This window comes from Ammodytes marinus (genome assembly GCF_949987685.1).
Source record: "Ammodytes marinus genome assembly, chromosome: 6".
Taxonomy (NCBI): Eukaryota; Metazoa; Chordata; class Actinopteri; order Uranoscopiformes; family Ammodytidae; genus Ammodytes; species Ammodytes marinus.
In genome coordinates this window covers 15,398,486-15,416,481 of record NC_137235.1, presented here as the reverse complement: position 1 = coordinate 15,416,481, position 17,996 = coordinate 15,398,486, and the positions used below count along the sequence as shown (strand labels likewise).

Below are 17,996 nucleotides of genomic sequence, written 5' to 3'. Positions count from 1 at the left end.
TGGGACTCTGCCTTGAGTCAGGCATCTGTGCGGAACGGCTCTTTGAGCTCAACATACTGCTCACTAAGCTGCCCAGACGAAGGGCTGTCAGAGGTTGCAAGGATGGGAATGTGATTGGGTTTCAAGTGTGTGTATTGGGTGGGGGATGTAACAAAGATAAGGGTTGGCAAACGTGTGTGTTCGGACCAAGGCAGGATGGGAATAAAGTGAAAAATATATATTTTACAACAAACATAGAAAGAGAAAAAAAAAGTAGAAAGTAGTATGCAACAAAAAGAAAATGTAAGCAGTGTTAACCAATGTCACCATCAATTTCAGATATAAAATAGGAGAAACATAAGGATGCGAGAAGGTAGGGCAGAAAATAAAACTGGGCAGAATGCATTTTGCTGCAATTTTACTCTGAGTTGACAGTACATTTAATACATTTTAATTCATTGCAACACTGAATAAAGAAAAACATGCATAGGAGTGATTAGTCTTATTGAACTGGGAGAAGACCAACTGTTGAACCTCACTCGGTACCAGGGCCGGCGGTAGCCAGGGGCCAGGGGGGGCCGTGCCCCCCCAGATGTGAGCTGTGCCCCCCCAACCAAAATTTGAGATTTTTTTTTTTTTTTTTTTTTTTTTTCCGATAGTGGGTCTGGGTTTTTTCCCGACCCACTATCGGACGGAAAATTTCGTTCGCTGTCCAAGAAAATGTCAAATAAAATTAATTGGGTCCACACACACATATATATGATTGAAATAGCCTACTGTTAAATTAATATTGATCAGCTGGCTGCTGTTGAATGCTGTTAACTAAATCAAAAAACCCCCAAAAAATCTGTTCTGCATTTGTCCTGTTGGACACACAAACACACACATGATTTAAATTGCCTACTGTAAAATATAGATTAGCTGGCTACTGTTGGCTGCTGTTAACCAAGTGTATTTTTTTTTTAAATCAGTTCTGCATTATCCTGTTGAGAACACATTCAGACACACAATGCATTGACTAATAGGAAGTAGGCCTATTTAATTCACCATTTGAGGCATCAAATAAAATTAGCCAATAAAACACTTACATCACAATCATTTATTTTATATATATACACATTATGTTGTATATAATGTATATTATATGTTATTCATAAACATTTTGGAGAAAAAAAACATGCAATAATCAAATTTCCCACACAGCGACACTCAACGTTTATTTGCATATTGTGTTCTTCACAATTCACAGTAAATGTGCCAAAAAGCAGACGCAGAGATCTTACAAGGGCAAAAAATTTCGGCTCGCGCGCTCTGCGCGCGCTCGCATCTTCCGTCTCCCTGCCCAGTGTGCCCCCCCAAAATTTCTACGGGCCCCCCCAAGTCTGACTTTCTAGAACCGGGCCTGCTCGGTACGTTTACATGCAGTTTAGTCAAGCTACGGTTATAGCTTGACTAGGACCTTTAATTGGACTACTGTCCTTGAACCAATATACAAGCACGGGAGGGGAATCGGTTTACTGACTGAAGTACTGTATGTTTAACTCCGCTACGATAGGTTGCGATATGCGGCGTTTCAGCCGCTTTCAGCTTGTTACTATTGGACCCTTTTCTGGTTGACCTAACTTGCTAGCACGCAGCTAATGTTTAGCAGGCTGCTAACGTCTAGTGACACGCTAACTAGTCAGCACGCCTCTACCGGTTAGCGAGCGGTAATCTGGTACCATGTCGAGCGGTGATATGGATAACTTTACAGATCTGTAAATTGCGTACGTAGCCTGGCTCCGCCCGCCTACCTACTTCCGCTCAAATTTCATTCCACTTCAGTAGTCAGGTTGCGTTCCGAATCGCATACTCTTTATTTTTTCTATTCTACATACTACATCCGACGATAAAAAGAATCTAGTTAGGATACAGTAGGCATACTATTGGGACATACTTTACTCTCTTATTTCATCATAACATTGCGCCTTGATGCTGTTATATCCGTCGCATCCCCGTTTGTTTTCACATGGAGGCTGACGTCACTTCACGTGCGCACTGGATTGTGGGTCAGAATCGCCCAAATAGGATGCAGTTTTCAACACTAACAATCTTGGCCGCATTAAGTAGGACATCCGGGTACTTCTAACCATCCTAAATCTGGCCACAAGAATCGGGACATCCTAAATCTTTTTTCGATTCGGAACGCAACCTCAGTCTGGGGCTGGTGTGTGTTCATGGAATTCTGCTCGTCCAGATTTTTTGGTTATCCAATCAGCGAACAGAGCGAGTAGCTGAGAACAATGACGTTGAAGTCGTGCTCCAGTTTCAGTTGAATGCTGCGTTCCTTTATACTCGGAACTCGGAAATTTCCGACTTGGTAGTTCCGAGTTCCGAGTGCATATGCTCGGGAAAGTATGGACGCCTACAACCTTTCTCATCCAAATAACTAAACGTTAGGCTCTAGCAAGTTACCGTTGCCAGGTACCGGTAGATCCATAGACTACAATATGTAGTGAAGTCAGAAATTTCCGAGTTCCCTGTACAACTGGAACGCACCGTGAGAAGCCGGCTCACTACATACGTCTGACCAAACGTGATGCGATTGGTTGGCTAATCCAGGGTGGCACTAGCCTGGTGCTACCAGACCATCGTACTTCATTTCATTTGTACAGAAGGTCTGGATCTGCTGTAATTGTCAAACGTTCACTCACTTGGAGGCGGGTGTCTGTTGAAGTTTGAAACTATTGGATCTGCTCAGTGCCACTCTGGATTAGCCAACCAATCGCATAACATTTGGTCAGCTTCTGACGGTGCGTTCCAGTTGTACAGGGAACTCGGAAATTTCCGACTTCACTGTAGTCTATGGATCTACCGGTACCTGGCAACAGTAACTTGCTTGAACGTTTAGTTATTTGGATGAGAAAGGTTGTAGGCGTCCATACTTTCTCGAGCAGATGCACTGGAACACAGACAGATCGGAACTCGGAACTACCAAGTCGGAAATTTCCGAGTATAAAGGAACGCAGCATTCAACTGAAACTGGAGCACGACTTCGACGTCATCGTTCTCAGCCACTTCCTCTGTTCGCTGATTGGACACTCAGAAATTAGTTTGAGCAAAATCCCACCAATACGCCCCATCCCCAGACTGACTACTGAAGGGAACATTAAATTTGGGGCGGAAGTAGGTGGGCGGGCGGAGCCAGGCTAGAGTGGCACTGGGCAGATCCAATAGTTTTAAACTTCAACAGACACCCGCCTCCAAGTGAGTGAACGTTTGCCAATTACAGCAGTTCCAGACCTTCTGTACAAATTAAATGAAGTACGATGGTCTGGTTGGACCAGGCTATTGCGTACGTGCTGTGCACACAGCTATCTAATTATTATTTTGTTGTTGTTCTTCTGTTAGCATTGAATGCTTTTCAACTTCAGGGTCAAAGTCCAGGGCAGGACACTGTGGAGCATGCTCAGAGCGCCTAGGCCTGTCACAGTCTGATTAACTGTATACACGCAGAGAAGCCCGGCTCCCAACAGAATTATCTGGGTGTTAGCCCGGTTTTGAAAAATCAGATATACAGTAGTATATTTTCAGTCCGACGAACATGCATTTTAAAATTCTGGTTTCAGTTGGACTAATACAACAAAACGGTTCTCTCGAAAGTCATGTAAATGTAGTGACTGTGTAGGTGAAATTTTTAGGCATGTAAATCAGACAAAAACACAAGATTCCTACCTTTAACATCCTCATCCTCTATGGTGGTATTAGCACTCTCAATGGACTCCTGACAAGAATGACAAGACAGACAACATGTATCGATAATGACAAAGAACAACTCATTTGTAGTATCAATGATTGTTTAAATAAAAGGTTTCATATGCTCTTGCAAACTGTTGGTTTGTTGTAATACCTTATTTCCATCCACCGGGTTGTGTATCACAGTTGTCTGTGGTTCCTAAAGAGAACAAATGACAAAGTAGGCTTCTTGAAGAAGAAAGAAAAAAACAAAATATGGCTAGGAAAGGTATGATTGTACAGGAAATATGTTTGTGTGTATTTTCAGGATTTGAAGTTAGGTTTATCTATCTATCCATCCATCCATCCATCCATCCATCAATTAATCAATAAATAAATAAATAAATAAATCCATCCATCCATCCCGCCTTGGTTATTCATGTACAATGTTTGAGCTTTTGTGGAATCGATCCTGATGACCATTTTAGCCCTTCTAATCACTCCCCTAGATTACACAAGATTATAACATCAGCAGCTTACATCTGTGTGTGTGTGTGTGTGTGTGTGTGTGTGTGTGTGTGTGTGTGTGTGTGTGTGTGTGTGTGTGTGTGTGTGTGTGTGTGTGTGTGTGTGTGTGTGTGTGTGTGGAGAGAGCGAAAGAGAGAGATGCCATGCCATGTGCCTGTGTTCATGCGTAATCATCTTGCCAGCAAATGGGAGGACAGAAAGCCTTTGACATCATACAGTCATGTGGCCTGACGTAGACAGTCAGTCAGCAGACACCATGCACAAACCAATGAGGGACTGTCAAATCACCGGGGAGTGTATAGCATCACAGTGAACCTAACATCCTCACACTCCAGCCATGCACAGACAGACCTTAAATAACAAATCCTTGATACATTTGTTTTTTAGCAATCAAATGCAAAAATTGACAACACTAAAGTACATTTTGTGACATGAGAGGAGCACATGCATGTAAGCTAAGGTGTGTAAAAAGGTAAAGAGAGAGGAGGGGATCTTGCAGAGGAAAATAGGGCAAGGAGAAGGGGTCGGGAGAGCTCTGAGGTAGAGGTTGCCCTTTGCTACAGATTAAAAACCACACCAGTCAAAGGACATGTGTGTAAATGATTTTCGTTTCATCCCAAAATGAACAAGATTCAGATACAGCAAATCCAAACTTGCCAAGCTCTAGTACTCCCCTGCTTGCTCTGTGAATTCAGATGAATAAATTAACGCATCAATCAAAATAATGAATAGCTTACCTTTCATGGTTAGCTGTATAACATATGCTGGAACTGTGACGTGCTGCGCAGCCACAAATGCTTTTACATGCTATTTCATTCAGGGATAGCCTTAAGTTGAGCTAGACATCTGTTCCACCCCATCTTATCACCCATTATATATCTTTTATATTCCCATACACCTGATTAAGAATTTTAACCATATCAAGCAAGGCTGAGATCAAAAAGGATATTATCTGACCCCTGTGTGAAAGGGTAAACCTGTACCTCCTCCACAGTGGGGTGTGAGGGAGGTAGGGCAGTGTAGCGGTTTTGTGGATGAAGGTGCAGGTGAAGGTGAGGTTGTGTGAGTATACCAGTGCAGGGGCAGAGCCAGTGTCTTTAGGACTGGTCACTGTGTTGGCTTTGTTGTTGACCTGCAGGGAGCAGTGTAGAGGGGACATGATACACATACACACATTTCAGACACACACAGTCCTGCTACTGTCCACTCCAAAGAGATTGTCCCATCTCATGTGTCCCAAAGATCTGATGTTACTTAGTGTTATACTGTTACCAACCAAGACCTCTTCATGATATCTGTGTGTTTTATAAAGCAACTACGCAGGAAGGTATATATTGAGGCATGCTTCAGACAGAAGCAGAAGCTAAATAGTTCACTTTAACAGGGATGTGCCATGGCAAGGATATACTATTAAGAGCAGTTGGAAGGAACCTGTCCATGTTTTTTGAAAACATTTAAAAAAATAATATATATATATATAGGGGAGAACGGGGTAATCTGAGCCACTTTTTACATTTGCTCCCCTCTATGCGAGCTAAAATGATTTATCACTCAAATGTACACATTTCCCATTAATTCAGGATGTTTCTTAGAAATGGGCATTAGCAGAATTTTTTCAAGACAAAGGGCAGTGAAAATATGATTGTTTTAAAAAAAGTTGTCATGTGGCTCACTTTACCCCAGCTGTGGAGTAAACTGATCCACTTACTTTTTCCACTCTGAAACTACCATAACAACACATATTGTAACAGTAAGAATCCTGAAAGCTAGCCACACATTCCAGAACTAATGTCAGACTAGTAAAAGAATGATGGGGTTTGGTCAATTAAACAAAGCAAATGTTCTAAACACTTGAAAGTAACTCTGAACAAAATCAAATGCAACATATTATAATTCAAAAGGTTTTAATAAGATTTGAATGAAAGATAGAAGCAGTTAGATTAGAACACAGTCTGGGGGTCAGAACACAGGACCCTTAGAGCCAACTAGTGTCTGGGGGTCAAAGCATAGGAAAATCAGAACCAGCTAGAACAGCCTGGGACTCAGAACACAGGAGAAGACCCAACTGGATTATAACATCAGCCTGTCATACTCTACAACTAGGCCTACTCTACATTCCAGCCCTGGAGGTTACAGGGAAAGATGAGAAGGTGCTCTTTCCGTGTGGTTGCCCCAGGTCGTCTTCCTGGTGTATTTCCTTGGCATGATGGCTTTTCTACAATGTGTATGACATTAAAATAAAACATATGTCATGTAGTGTTACATTAAAATATGTTTAAGACTAAACTTAACTTGTGCCCCACAGCATTTGGCTCACTTTCCCCCACCACCACAATTTGAGAAAAAACTACCTCTCTTAGCATTTCAGGCTAATCTTCAGTTATGAGCATCACATGGTTTCATATGTTGGTAGTTCATCAACACGTATGATACGAGTTTTTCTACGTGAATACATTTGCTTTGGCACAACAGTTGATTAAGTTGACAGCAAGAAAATTTACTTTTACATGCAAAATACCTATTTTGGTGAAAAAAACATGCTTACCACAGCACCATGAGGTCCTCTCTTTCAGGGCCAAGGGGAAATGAGAGGGGCTTGAAAACATATATCTCACATGACCACAAATGTTTTCCGTTGCCTAGATACAGGGGGTGGCTCACATTACCCGATGCCTCAGATTCCCCCGTTCTCCCCTACTATACTGTATATATTTATAAAATATTTTTAAAAGCTTTGGATTAACATAATATTTAAAACTTTATATCGAGGGACAAAAATTAAATTAAATGTATAATCTAAACACAAGAATGTGTGTCATTTATTTTCACTGAATTAATAGAGAATTACCTAACAATGCATTTGAACAAGTTGTCAACATTTTACAGGGTGATAGATTCCTTTTTATTGACATTGAAAGGGATAACATGGATGAAGGATAAACTCCCTGGAATGGATATCGTAGCAAGACATACTGTGGGCCATAAGACCCAAAGACAGAGACACCTAATCAAACAATGTGTGCAGAGGTCCAATCTCAAATCAGTCACGCTCACTCATGTGTAAAACAGGAACACAAAACTGGGCAGTTACACAATATTCTCACTTCCGCATCAAGTACTTATTTCAGATTGGGCTTGAAACACACAGAGAAACATGGATAGAGCACATGGGCTCTGCTTTAGAGATAAAGTAACAATGGAATACAAAGTATGACACATGGTCTATTCAGGAAATACAGGCGGGGAGAGACACTGGATGATAAACTAAAAATATAATTCACATATATAGTCATCGTGTCACAAGAAAAACTGTGCAACTAGCTAAGGAACTAAAACGATTGACCACTGATTGGAGTGGCTGTCCCTGAATGATGATGCTGCTAGGTGCAAAATGCATAATAACTATCCAGACGGCTCCTCATACACTGAACGTTCCACCATCTGATTAATGCGAGTAACAAAGCATTTTCTTCACCTTCCAAATTAACTCACCTTAACACCGTCTTTATTCTTGTTGAGCAAACTCTTGGCTGCTGTAAGTTGAAAAAGAAAGAGGCAACAGTTCAGCATTAGATTTTGCAAACAAAGTCCTTAGCCTGAGGTTAAACTAACATGCAGCAAGCATATCAGTCGACTGTGATTATATTCACTCTCCAGGTGCAAAATCCAATCGCAAGATCCATAATGCAGTGCAACCGATGCTTAGAATGGCATCATTGTTTATGCAAGGGTGTCCTCCTACTACACTCTTGAGTTCACATGTGAAGGGCTGAAGGGTGGGTGGTTGATTAGGTGTGTATTTAGCAGGTGATGAAATGGATAATCTACCTGTCTCCAACAGACTCACACGGCTGTTAAATTGCATTTGCACGCAGGCACATGCTCTTAACCACAAGCACCCACACATTCAACCCCAACAGTTGGTTCTTCATGTATTTCTAATGGCATGACAAGAACCCAACAAATTAAATTGCTCTTCAAAATCCATGCTGTACCCATGTTCACATTTTATTCTGATCATGTTGGCACGTTGGCACTTTTTCAAGCGTGAGGTTCAATATGGTTCTAATGAAAACCTCCTCTTCATGCGTGTGATTGGTTATTAGAAGAGTAAGTAAGGTCTAAACATCACAGCTATGTGCTTGGGCCCAGTCCCACATATTTTCCTTGTCATTTCAAAAAATCTTACCTCAAATGGAAACCACAATCCAAACAAAAGAAGGAAAGAAAATTGAAAAAGTAAGAAAATTATGAATAAAAAGACACACAAATGCACTAATGCATTTTAATGTAGAACAAAAAAAAGAGAGAAAGCAGGCTAGTGAGAGCCTGAAAAATAGAGATAGGTCAAAAGAAATGCATGCAAAAAGCTATGATAAAGTGCAAAATAGATACGAGTGAAAAAGCAACAGCTAGAGAGATTAAGAGAGTGACTGTTAACCAATGACACATCTGCTCTATAGTGAAACAGATCGTAGGCTTTCAGAATAAGTTAAAACGCCTTTAATAGTTTTTGTTTTTTCAAAGTTAAAAATGTACTGCACATTTTACCTACTTCTCACTGCCTCTGATCTGTTTTCCTCATTCGAAGCATTTTTCATCAGGTACCTCACCAAACTTCCTACATTATTAAAGGCTGAGAGGCATTTCAACCCTCCAGTTGTTCAAGATGAACAGCTTCGGATTTAAAAATATGTTGGAATGGAAACTAAGCTGAGAGAGACATACCTGAGAAGTTTCTTGTGACCAGCAAAGTGGTCAAAATGGCTCCCTGCAGTGATAGAAAAGAAGGAAAGAAGGAAGTAATGGTTGAAAGAAGGAAGGCAGGAATGTAGGAAGGAGAAGACAGAAAAAGGAAGATTGATTAGGTTTAAAAAAGTTACAGCAAGAATGAGGGGCACACCGAAAGGGCACTTAAAGGTTTTGGAGAACAAATCATCATTGCTAATTTTAAATTACCCCATCTTGGGTGAGAAAGATAGAGACAGAGGAGAGAAAGATTGAAGGATGGATTGTTCTACATAGAAACTCGAAGGATTGCCAGGACTCTCACCTTGAGTTTCCTCCTGGCGTTGAATTTCTTCAGGCACTCCACAGTCTCCTGCCTATGCATCATGGAAGCTACAGTGGACCGTTGCTGCAGGAATAAAGTGAGAGGATTTTTGGATTAAGAGAGGATAGGAACAATGCATGTGAGGAAGTTGGATCATTTGAATTATGCCACTGAGGCATCCTCTTACCAATAATAGTTAATAATTATTAGTGTGTGGCTCTTTAGTACTGTACATGTATATCTGTTTATGTGTGTCTTTGTTTCTGCATCTTTGTGTGTGTGTGTGTGTGTGTGTGTGTGTGTGTGTGTGTGTGTGTGTGTGTGTGTGTGTGTGTGTGTGTGTGTGTGTGTGTGTGTGTGTGTGTGTGTGTGTGTGTGTGTGTGTGTGTGTGTGTGTGTGTGTGTGTGTGTGTGTGTGTGTGTGTGTGTGTGTGTGAGCCACATACACAGATCCAGGGATGTTTGAGGGCCTCTGTGGCAGTGATGCGTTTACTGGGGTTGATGGTCAGCATCTTGTTAATCAGATCTTTGGCGTCAGGAGTGACAGTGTCCCACTCTGGAGAAGGGAACTTTCAAAAAACAAACGCTCATTACACATATAAAGTAAAGACAAAATATGGCATCATCTGATATTCTTTAATAGCAAATAAAAGGAGAGGAGGAACCAAAAAAAACATGACAGAATTGACCGAAAATGAGTAACCACCCTCTGAAGAAAAGAGAGATCTAAAAGTAAAAGTATCAAGTATGTGTATTCAATTGCATGTGTGTGTATTAAGCGTTGTCACTTTTTCTTTCAACTTAAGTTTCACAATTTTGATACACCCAGCCGAGGATCTAAGTAGGCAAGACCATTGTGATTTTCTCAGGATTTTTTCTAAATGAGTTTTTTCTGCATGCAATGGGGCTCAATGTATGCAAGTGTCCAATTTTAAATCAGTGGATACAAATGTAATATTCTATTTTGAAACAATGCATCAATATTCAAAAGTTAAAGAGGAGCAAACAAGTGAACTTTGCTGAACAATAGTGATGACACCGAACTGCCTTATGCTAACATTCCTGTTACAATAAATCTTTACGACAGAGCCACGTCAATTCTACAAACTATTTTACTTCAATTAATCAAAATTAGTTACTTGTGAGTTTTAATTTGTTAAAACCTGATTTTATTTCTTAATAACAGCCGCAGTGTATACAGTTTCTGTGTGAATGCTTACATCATAGGCCCCAGCCTTGATTTGTTGGTAAAGGCGGTGCTGGTCCTCATCCCAGAAGGGAGGGTAACCCACTAGAAGGATGTATAAAATTACACCTGGAAAGGAGTGGTGTGGTAAGTTAAGTATGTTAACACAAAATTACAAAATAATACAGTATTATTTGCTCCTAAAATACCTCAAATAAATGTAGCTAATTTAACACTGCAAGAAACATTTCAAACAACATGAACTATCAGTGTTGGTGCAGATCAAAGCTGACACACCTTTGGACAAAGCCATATATTGAGGCTTTAGTTCCAGCATAAAGCTCATAGCAGTTGCAGTAAGAAAATTTGAATTTTATTTACCACAGGCCCACATGTCCACTGGTTTCCCATATGGGTCTTTCCTCAGAACCTCCGGAGACAAGTAGCCCGGAGTGCCTGCAAAACCTGGAGGAGCGATGTGGAGGGAGGGAGGAGATGTGGAATGGTAGGCAGGAGTGGGCAATTCAGTGACGAGGCTGTTTCTAAACTACCTGAATGAATGATTGGTTGGTTGGTTGATTGAAAAAATGATTCGGGTTGAAAAATGGATGAATGGATACTCACCAAACCATGCCTGCTGGTCCCCCTGCACCTCGATAGCCAGCCCAAAGTCAGCCAACTTGACCGCCGCCCCCTTCAGCTTACTGGCCAATAGAAGGTTCTCAGGCTGGGGGGGGCGGAGTCAAACAGGTTAGAGGTGAGAGGTCACACGCTCTGGGAACAAGCCGCCCACAGACACCGATCTAAAATCAGATTAGCCAAACCAAATCCTAATCCAGACAATTAGGGGTCAACAATGCTAAACTGCTCTTAAATCAGTGTCTGAGGCGACTCCCTTTTTTTCTGCCACACAAATGACAGAGAAACATAAATGTGCATGGGACCAAATCTCTAAGTGACAACGGACATCTTCCGTGCTGACAGTGTAGACCTTCTCCCCAAGGTCATGGATTCTGAGGGAGTGAATTGGTTGCAGACGTGATGTGCTTGTCCAAAGTAACACCAATTCACTGTTCAAAGCCATGAGTGGGAACAAAGTACACACTGCAGGGAGGATACGAGAGGGAGATATAGTGTCACAGTAGACGTGGGTGCAAGAACGTGTGACTGAGCCACATAGGGGTAACGAAAAACACACCGCACACTAACACAGGTTAGCACAACCTTAAATATATGCAAGCCTCTAGCAAGCCCTTGTGCACACACTCTCGCTCTCGCTGTCTCTCTGTCTCATTCTCAAACACACATACACACACACACACATACACACACACACATAGACAAAGGTGCAGAAAGGTCTTTGCTAACCTAAGGCCAAGAAGACAGTGTGCTCTACTGAATAATACATTTCTAGCATTTAGTGACTCTAAACACAGCCAGCTTGTGAGCAGTCCGTTTATGACATATGACTCAACAGGACACTTAGTGACAATCTCTCTTTTATATACAGTCTATGGTGGCAACTGAACACATGTCCACGAATAAAAGTAAGATTTCAAATATTATGAACCATCAGGGTCAGTTACATGTCCCCAATCCCTTTGAGCATATTCAAGAGAGCTCTCTTACACTCTCTTCCCTTCTTTTCTCCACATAAAAACGCTCTCGGGAGGTTATGAGTACAGACTACCATTAGAGTATTCATGACCTTGGAGAATCTTTCCATTCTCAACACAATTTTTACATAATTATTCAAAAGGAGACCATTCCTTAGCATGTTGTTGCTTCTCTCAGTCACCATAGATAACACTCAGAGTACAAAACAATCCTACACTCACAAACACAAACAAAGATGCCAGCATGGTCTCTGCAACCGCAGGAGTAATATTAGAGGAGGATTCCTATTCTTCACATTGGCAGGACTGATATCAAGCAGAAAATAATGACTCAACAAGAGTGTAACAATATAAGAGGGCAGATTGTATAGCCAGGCTCTAAATGTGTACAGTGTGGTAAGTCTTAATATCATTCCTGAAGCCAGAATTGCCATTTGAAAGTTGAGGTAAAGGCCAAATCCACTCAATCATTACTCAAAGCTTTCTGTTTTATTTAATCAAACATACTGTAAAAAAAAGTAAAGTGTGTGGATGCAAAGGGTAAGGGCACTGTATGGGGGCCACTGGCTATTTCTGAATGTTTCCGTCTCTTGCACGGAGTCAGAATCGAACATGGCTGCAGCCGTGGTTGCATTCTTACAAACCTTCAGATCCCTGTGGACGATCCCATTAACATGGCAGTGATGGACACTCTCGAGGATCTGCTGTATGCAATGGCTGATGGTGGGAGAGTAATGAACAAGAGGGAGATTGTGATGGAACAAATGGAAGGAAAGAAAGAAGGCAGAGAAGAAAAGATAAGGGAGATTAATTGAGGGGAGAGAAGAGGAAGCAATCCTATAACAAGACATAACATGTCCCTCTTGCTAGACATCTTCTGTGATGCCGTTAAGTTTTTTCCGTTTTTTTAGGGTTTTACAAGTCAAATGAAGGTAAGCAGTTTTTCAAAAGATTTAAACTAACACACTAAGTAGACAAAAACAGCTTTACAGTGTCTTTGATAAGGAGACAGATACACACACGCTATCTATCTTTCTATCTCTCTGGGGAGGCAGTATTTCAACATAAAGCTGGCAGTCTAAGGCAGGCTGTGTATGATTAATACCGCATGCTACATGTCGTTAATCACCTTTATAAATAACTACAGACGAGGATGCTGTATCACACCTCTGAGACGACCATATGTGAATATACACTCAGGTAACAGAGCATTATGGCTGCTGTTCTCAGAAGAGTGTGTGTGCATGTGTGTGTGCGTGCATGTGTGTTACCTGGCATCAGCCTCACTGTAGTACTCCCTGGCTACAATGTCTTCAAAGAGCTCTCCTCCTGTCACCCTGTGGAGGGATGGGGAAAACCTTAAAGCGTACATGTTTCTGTCTCTTGGTATCGATAACTAAACGCAATCATTTAAAAAAAAACATTTTTTTTAACTGTACTCATTCATACACATGATGTATTTGAAGCCACCCTTTAACAAACTGTATTGTTATTCAACCAAAAGCAATTATAGTGTTAGTGAATGTGTATGCATCTCTTAATCAAGTTTGTATGGGCTTGGATCTAACCAGTGGGCTTCCTAGAAAACAAACCATTAGGCCCATCCACCTCACACATGCAAAAGGAGAGGGAACAGGTCGGGAGCCTGTTGCACATGCTTTTCATGAGTTCCAAATAAGCCTATAATTTGCTTTGAGATTTATGCATTACTAAACAAAGTACTACTAATTACTGAGTAGTGGCGGTATGATTAAATAAGCTTATGCTTCTCCTATTCCTTTTCAGACATGTTAAATTAATATACTTCATTCATTTGTTTTGTTTGTTTTGATTTGTAATAGTTCTGTTTTTGTTCTTTTATATATTTTTTTTACATGTTCAAAATTTAGCCTTCTTTCATTCATTCATTCAAAATGGGTAGCACCACACAAACTATTTCAAATGCAGACATTAGTTGTTACATTTCGACCAAAGTAACTGCCAGGTTTAACTGGTGTGTAGCAAAATGTGCTCAGTGTTACAATCCTTATACAAATATACAATATAGAACAAAAATAACATGAATATGCTATGGGTGATTACAGAGCATGTGTGAACTTGTTACTTACAGATCAAACACCAGATAGTGGAAACCCTCTTCTGATATGCTTTCATGGAGTCGAACTGTTGAAGAGATTTATTAAAAACACAATACATATATATATATTATCTCCACTTAATGTGATAATTCAAGATGTAATTCAGAGTGGATGTAGTTTCTTAGAACAGTTACCCTTCTAATTAAACCGTGCATAGCTAACTGCAGAAAAGTAAGTTTGGTTAGTTAAATGGGCTGTTGCCTCAAATATTAATTAAAAAAAAACAGTAGCAAAACTGTACTCCCACAATTAGCCTTGTAACATTTATATCAGGGAAAATGGTTAATGACTTGTTAATATTATTAATATCTGTTTGTGCTGATTCTTATTGGTCGTAAAGACTGTGTTATGTTTTTCCTCAAATCCATTTAAACGTTGCACTAAGGAAGGAGCGATGAAAAATGAGGACAGCAAAGACAAGTGGATGAGTGTGAACAGAAGCTTAGAGCGTAGAACGCTTCTATCAGAGGAATAATGAGGAGGAAAGAGTGTAAGGGGTCAGTGGTAGAGAGAGGGTGTAGGGCTCCCGCGTCTTTCTGATGACTCTGCTTGGAGAGCACACAGATACATCATCATTAAATACCTGTGTACACATACACACACACAGGCTTAGTTTCCCTCTTTTCTCTTCTTCATATCTGTGTCGAGAAGATGAATAGCCATAGAAGGATTCTACAGGGAGCTGTACAAAATATGTGGGTTTTCCTTTGAATGGACGTGTGTTTTTGTGTGCGCGTCTTCTTAGATTGAGGACTCGTGGCTCACCGATGTTGGGGTGCTTGAGTAAACGACAAATCCTCGCCTCTCTCTCCAGCTTTTGATGATCTAAAAGAAAACAGAGGAGACACAAACACAGATAGAAACAGACACGTTATTTTCAGTGCTCTTCATTATTCCCTGCTATGATTGGGTCCGAGAATCATTGCATGTGACGCTGGCTGCAAGTTAGTTTTGAATCAGTAGAGGACACAGTGTTTGGGACATTGTTGTCAGCGTCAGTATGTGTTTGTGTACTTGACATTAACAGTACTGTATGTGTGTATGTGTTGTGTGTGTGTTGGCTTTATATCAGCCCTGCTATTTTCCTTATCAGAAATGAGGTGCTTGACAAAAATAATGTGACCTGATATGTGCTTGGTTATGTGCCAGAAACAGGGGGGCAACAGTGAACAACAGCCACAGTGGATTCTCCAATGATGGGCTTAATATGAACTCCCTTTGCTGCCTTGAGGACAAAATACATTTGCAAGGATGTCACTTAAATTTAAATGTTGCATTTATATAAACAAAGCCAAGTCTAAATGGAAGGAACATTAAGTTTTTCCACCTCTAAATGTTGCCTTGTTCATGTACAGCAGACTCTGATTGGGTAATGTGACATATATTGGCAAAATCTCATTTCCTATCATCAAATTGATGTACAGTCCAAATAAGTGTGTTTCACTGCTTTACATTGCAAACACGTGATTCAATAACACATTTTTAATTACATTTTGCTTGAAGGCAATAAGGAAATAATAAACATTTATAACTAACAACTATCGGCCAGCCCTACAGAGCACACTAGAAATGTTTCAATTGTTTTATGTATTGCTCATAGCTATGTCACATTGAATTACATTTTTGCTAACATGTTGCATTGAAGAGCTACATGAAAATGTTGAAAACTGCAGAATTGGATTTGTGCATCAATCATGTGATAAAGAACTTTAATGGGTCCGATATCTATTTTAATGGATAAACCAAAAACTGACATTAAAATCTGGGAAAAAAGCACCTTGTGAATTTTTGAACATGGCAAACATGTTAAGAGTCATGTATCTGACTGCCAAGTGAATCTAACCCCAATAATTACTCGTTTTAGCTCTGTTTTTCGTGTCCAACCTTTGGTGGAGATATATGTGGCTTTTTAGCTGCTAAATGCTCCAATATTCCCACAAGCTATTACTAACTGTGTGTCTCACTCCAGTTTAATACGGGGCAGGTAGTGTACCTTGGGTTTTTGGATCCCTTGTTCTGCGGCTAAAAACAACACTTAGAGCTGCTGTGAGAGTGAAACTAAACAGGAAAGTTGTGCAACGGAAATTCAAACAATGAGCTATAACATACTAAAATGCTCTTTATCTCTACAGTATATCTACTTTAGCACTTCCCAAGTGATCGGTAGTTAGCCTTGTGGACCTATTTTGAAAATGGACAATACATTTGAAAACATTGTATTGTGCTTAATCAAAATTGAAAAAACAAATCAAAGGGCACAGTTTAACAACTGGTGTTAATCAGTTTGTACATGTGCACACCTGTCAACAGGAGAAGCATCAGATGTCATTAGCTGAACATGACACTGTCTTCAGAGAGAGACAAAAAAACAAACGGTATTAAGGTGTCTGTACTGTGAGCCCTGAATGGGTGGCCAATTTGCAGCCCTCAGAGAGAATCTCACATCTTTCTCTCAGAGTGAGATTGATTTGATCTGGCTTTGTAAAATAAGAGGTGACTCAGATCAGTGACTCGATTCTGGACAAGTGAGTGAGAGCAGCAGTCGTTAAAGGGATGCAGTATGGCGTTGAGGCGACCCATTTCAGCTTTGCCCCTAGACACCAACTCAAGAGCAAGAGAGAGAGAGAGAGAAAGTGAGGGAGAAAAGGAGGGGCAGCAGGTTCTACTTTTGTCTTTTTTTCCCAAAATAAAATAGGATGCCTATTTTTCACTCTCATCCGTGTCTCCTTCCTCTGCTCTTCTGGATGCTATGGAAACTGTGGACTCGGTGCAGCTTAGAGGCGAGAACACCAGGCAGCTTGTTCCTATTATAGGTACAGGTATCTATGAGAAGCAACATACACCCTTGTAGGCCTGTGGTACACTTTAAAACGCAATGAAACCTGGCATGCTCTCAAATCCTCTGTAAAAAATAAATAAATACCAGTAAAAGTTTGTTCACTGTGACTCCAAGGCTGCTATTCCACATCAAAGACTGGACTTCATCAGTCGCAGTAACACCAACAGTAACATGCAAAACAAGTACAGGATGAGCCTTGGCTGCACTACAGTTGAAAGCTCAAAATAACTACACAAGGAAGATGTTGATTTAAAACCAGCCCTGTTAGTTAGCTAAAAGCACAAAAAAGGAGACGCAAGCCATAGATGAAGTTCCAGCCTGTCTGACAAGTGATTCCTTGCATTAGAAATATTTCCCATCCATCCAGGTAAAAAATGATATCCATTCGATTAAGAAAGCAATAAAACACAAAATGATCAACTTTCCGCTCAAGGGTAAAGTTTAAGTCCATCACTATGCCCACACCCCAAGGCCAAAGAGCACAATTAACCATTACAGTGTAAACTACCCTCAGGGGTGTGACAACTTCTGACAAAAGTTGCAACAAACTGATCTGATGCAGCTCTTTTGTGTGGTCACCCGTCAGCCATATGTGAGAACACGCCAAGTTTGATTGTGTTTGAAGTGTACTGCCGTGCTTTGCTGACAAGCCAAAAGCCATAAAGGGCATTCTGACAGGCACAGCAAAAAACAAGGACATAAAAACACAGAAGTCTCTTTAAACTATTTATTTTTTCACCAGTTCAACAGGCTAGTCTTAAAATGTTAAAGGTGGGACTTGATTACATAGACATATAGTTGTGGTATAGGAAGAACAGTTTATGTGGTTTTATTCAATTGTGATCATTTAGATTCCAATCAATGACAGGGGTGTAATACAAAAAACCTCAGAGTGGTTACAACTGTGTCCATTTTTAACATAACATATCGTGGACATAATAAT

The 17,996-nt window shown here is 40.5% G+C and overlaps 1 protein-coding gene across 1 annotated transcript in view; it reads right to left on the bottom strand.

Moving 5' to 3' along the window:
- The window catches only part of camk2d2 (calcium/calmodulin-dependent protein kinase (CaM kinase) II delta 2), a 39,904-nt gene that overhangs the window by 6,886 nt on the left and 15,022 nt on the right, over positions 1-17,996 (bottom strand). Inside the window, exons 3-16 of the mRNA XM_080028773.1 lie at positions 14,980-15,039; positions 14,185-14,239; positions 13,348-13,413; positions 12,721-12,793; positions 11,085-11,187; positions 10,842-10,925; positions 10,495-10,589; positions 9,721-9,843; positions 9,275-9,358; positions 8,950-8,992; positions 7,714-7,754; positions 5,294-5,353; positions 3,869-3,913; positions 3,694-3,742 (exon numbers count right to left, since the gene is read on the bottom strand). Coding sequence (XP_079884899.1) covers positions 3,694-3,742; positions 3,869-3,913; positions 5,294-5,353; positions 7,714-7,754; positions 8,950-8,992; positions 9,275-9,358; positions 9,721-9,843; positions 10,495-10,589; positions 10,842-10,925; positions 11,085-11,187; positions 12,721-12,793; positions 13,348-13,413; positions 14,185-14,239; positions 14,980-15,039 — 981 coding nt within the window. The remainder of the gene's footprint in view (positions 1-3,693; positions 3,743-3,868; positions 3,914-5,293; positions 5,354-7,713; positions 7,755-8,949; positions 8,993-9,274; positions 9,359-9,720; positions 9,844-10,494; positions 10,590-10,841; positions 10,926-11,084; positions 11,188-12,720; positions 12,794-13,347; positions 13,414-14,184; positions 14,240-14,979; positions 15,040-17,996) is intronic.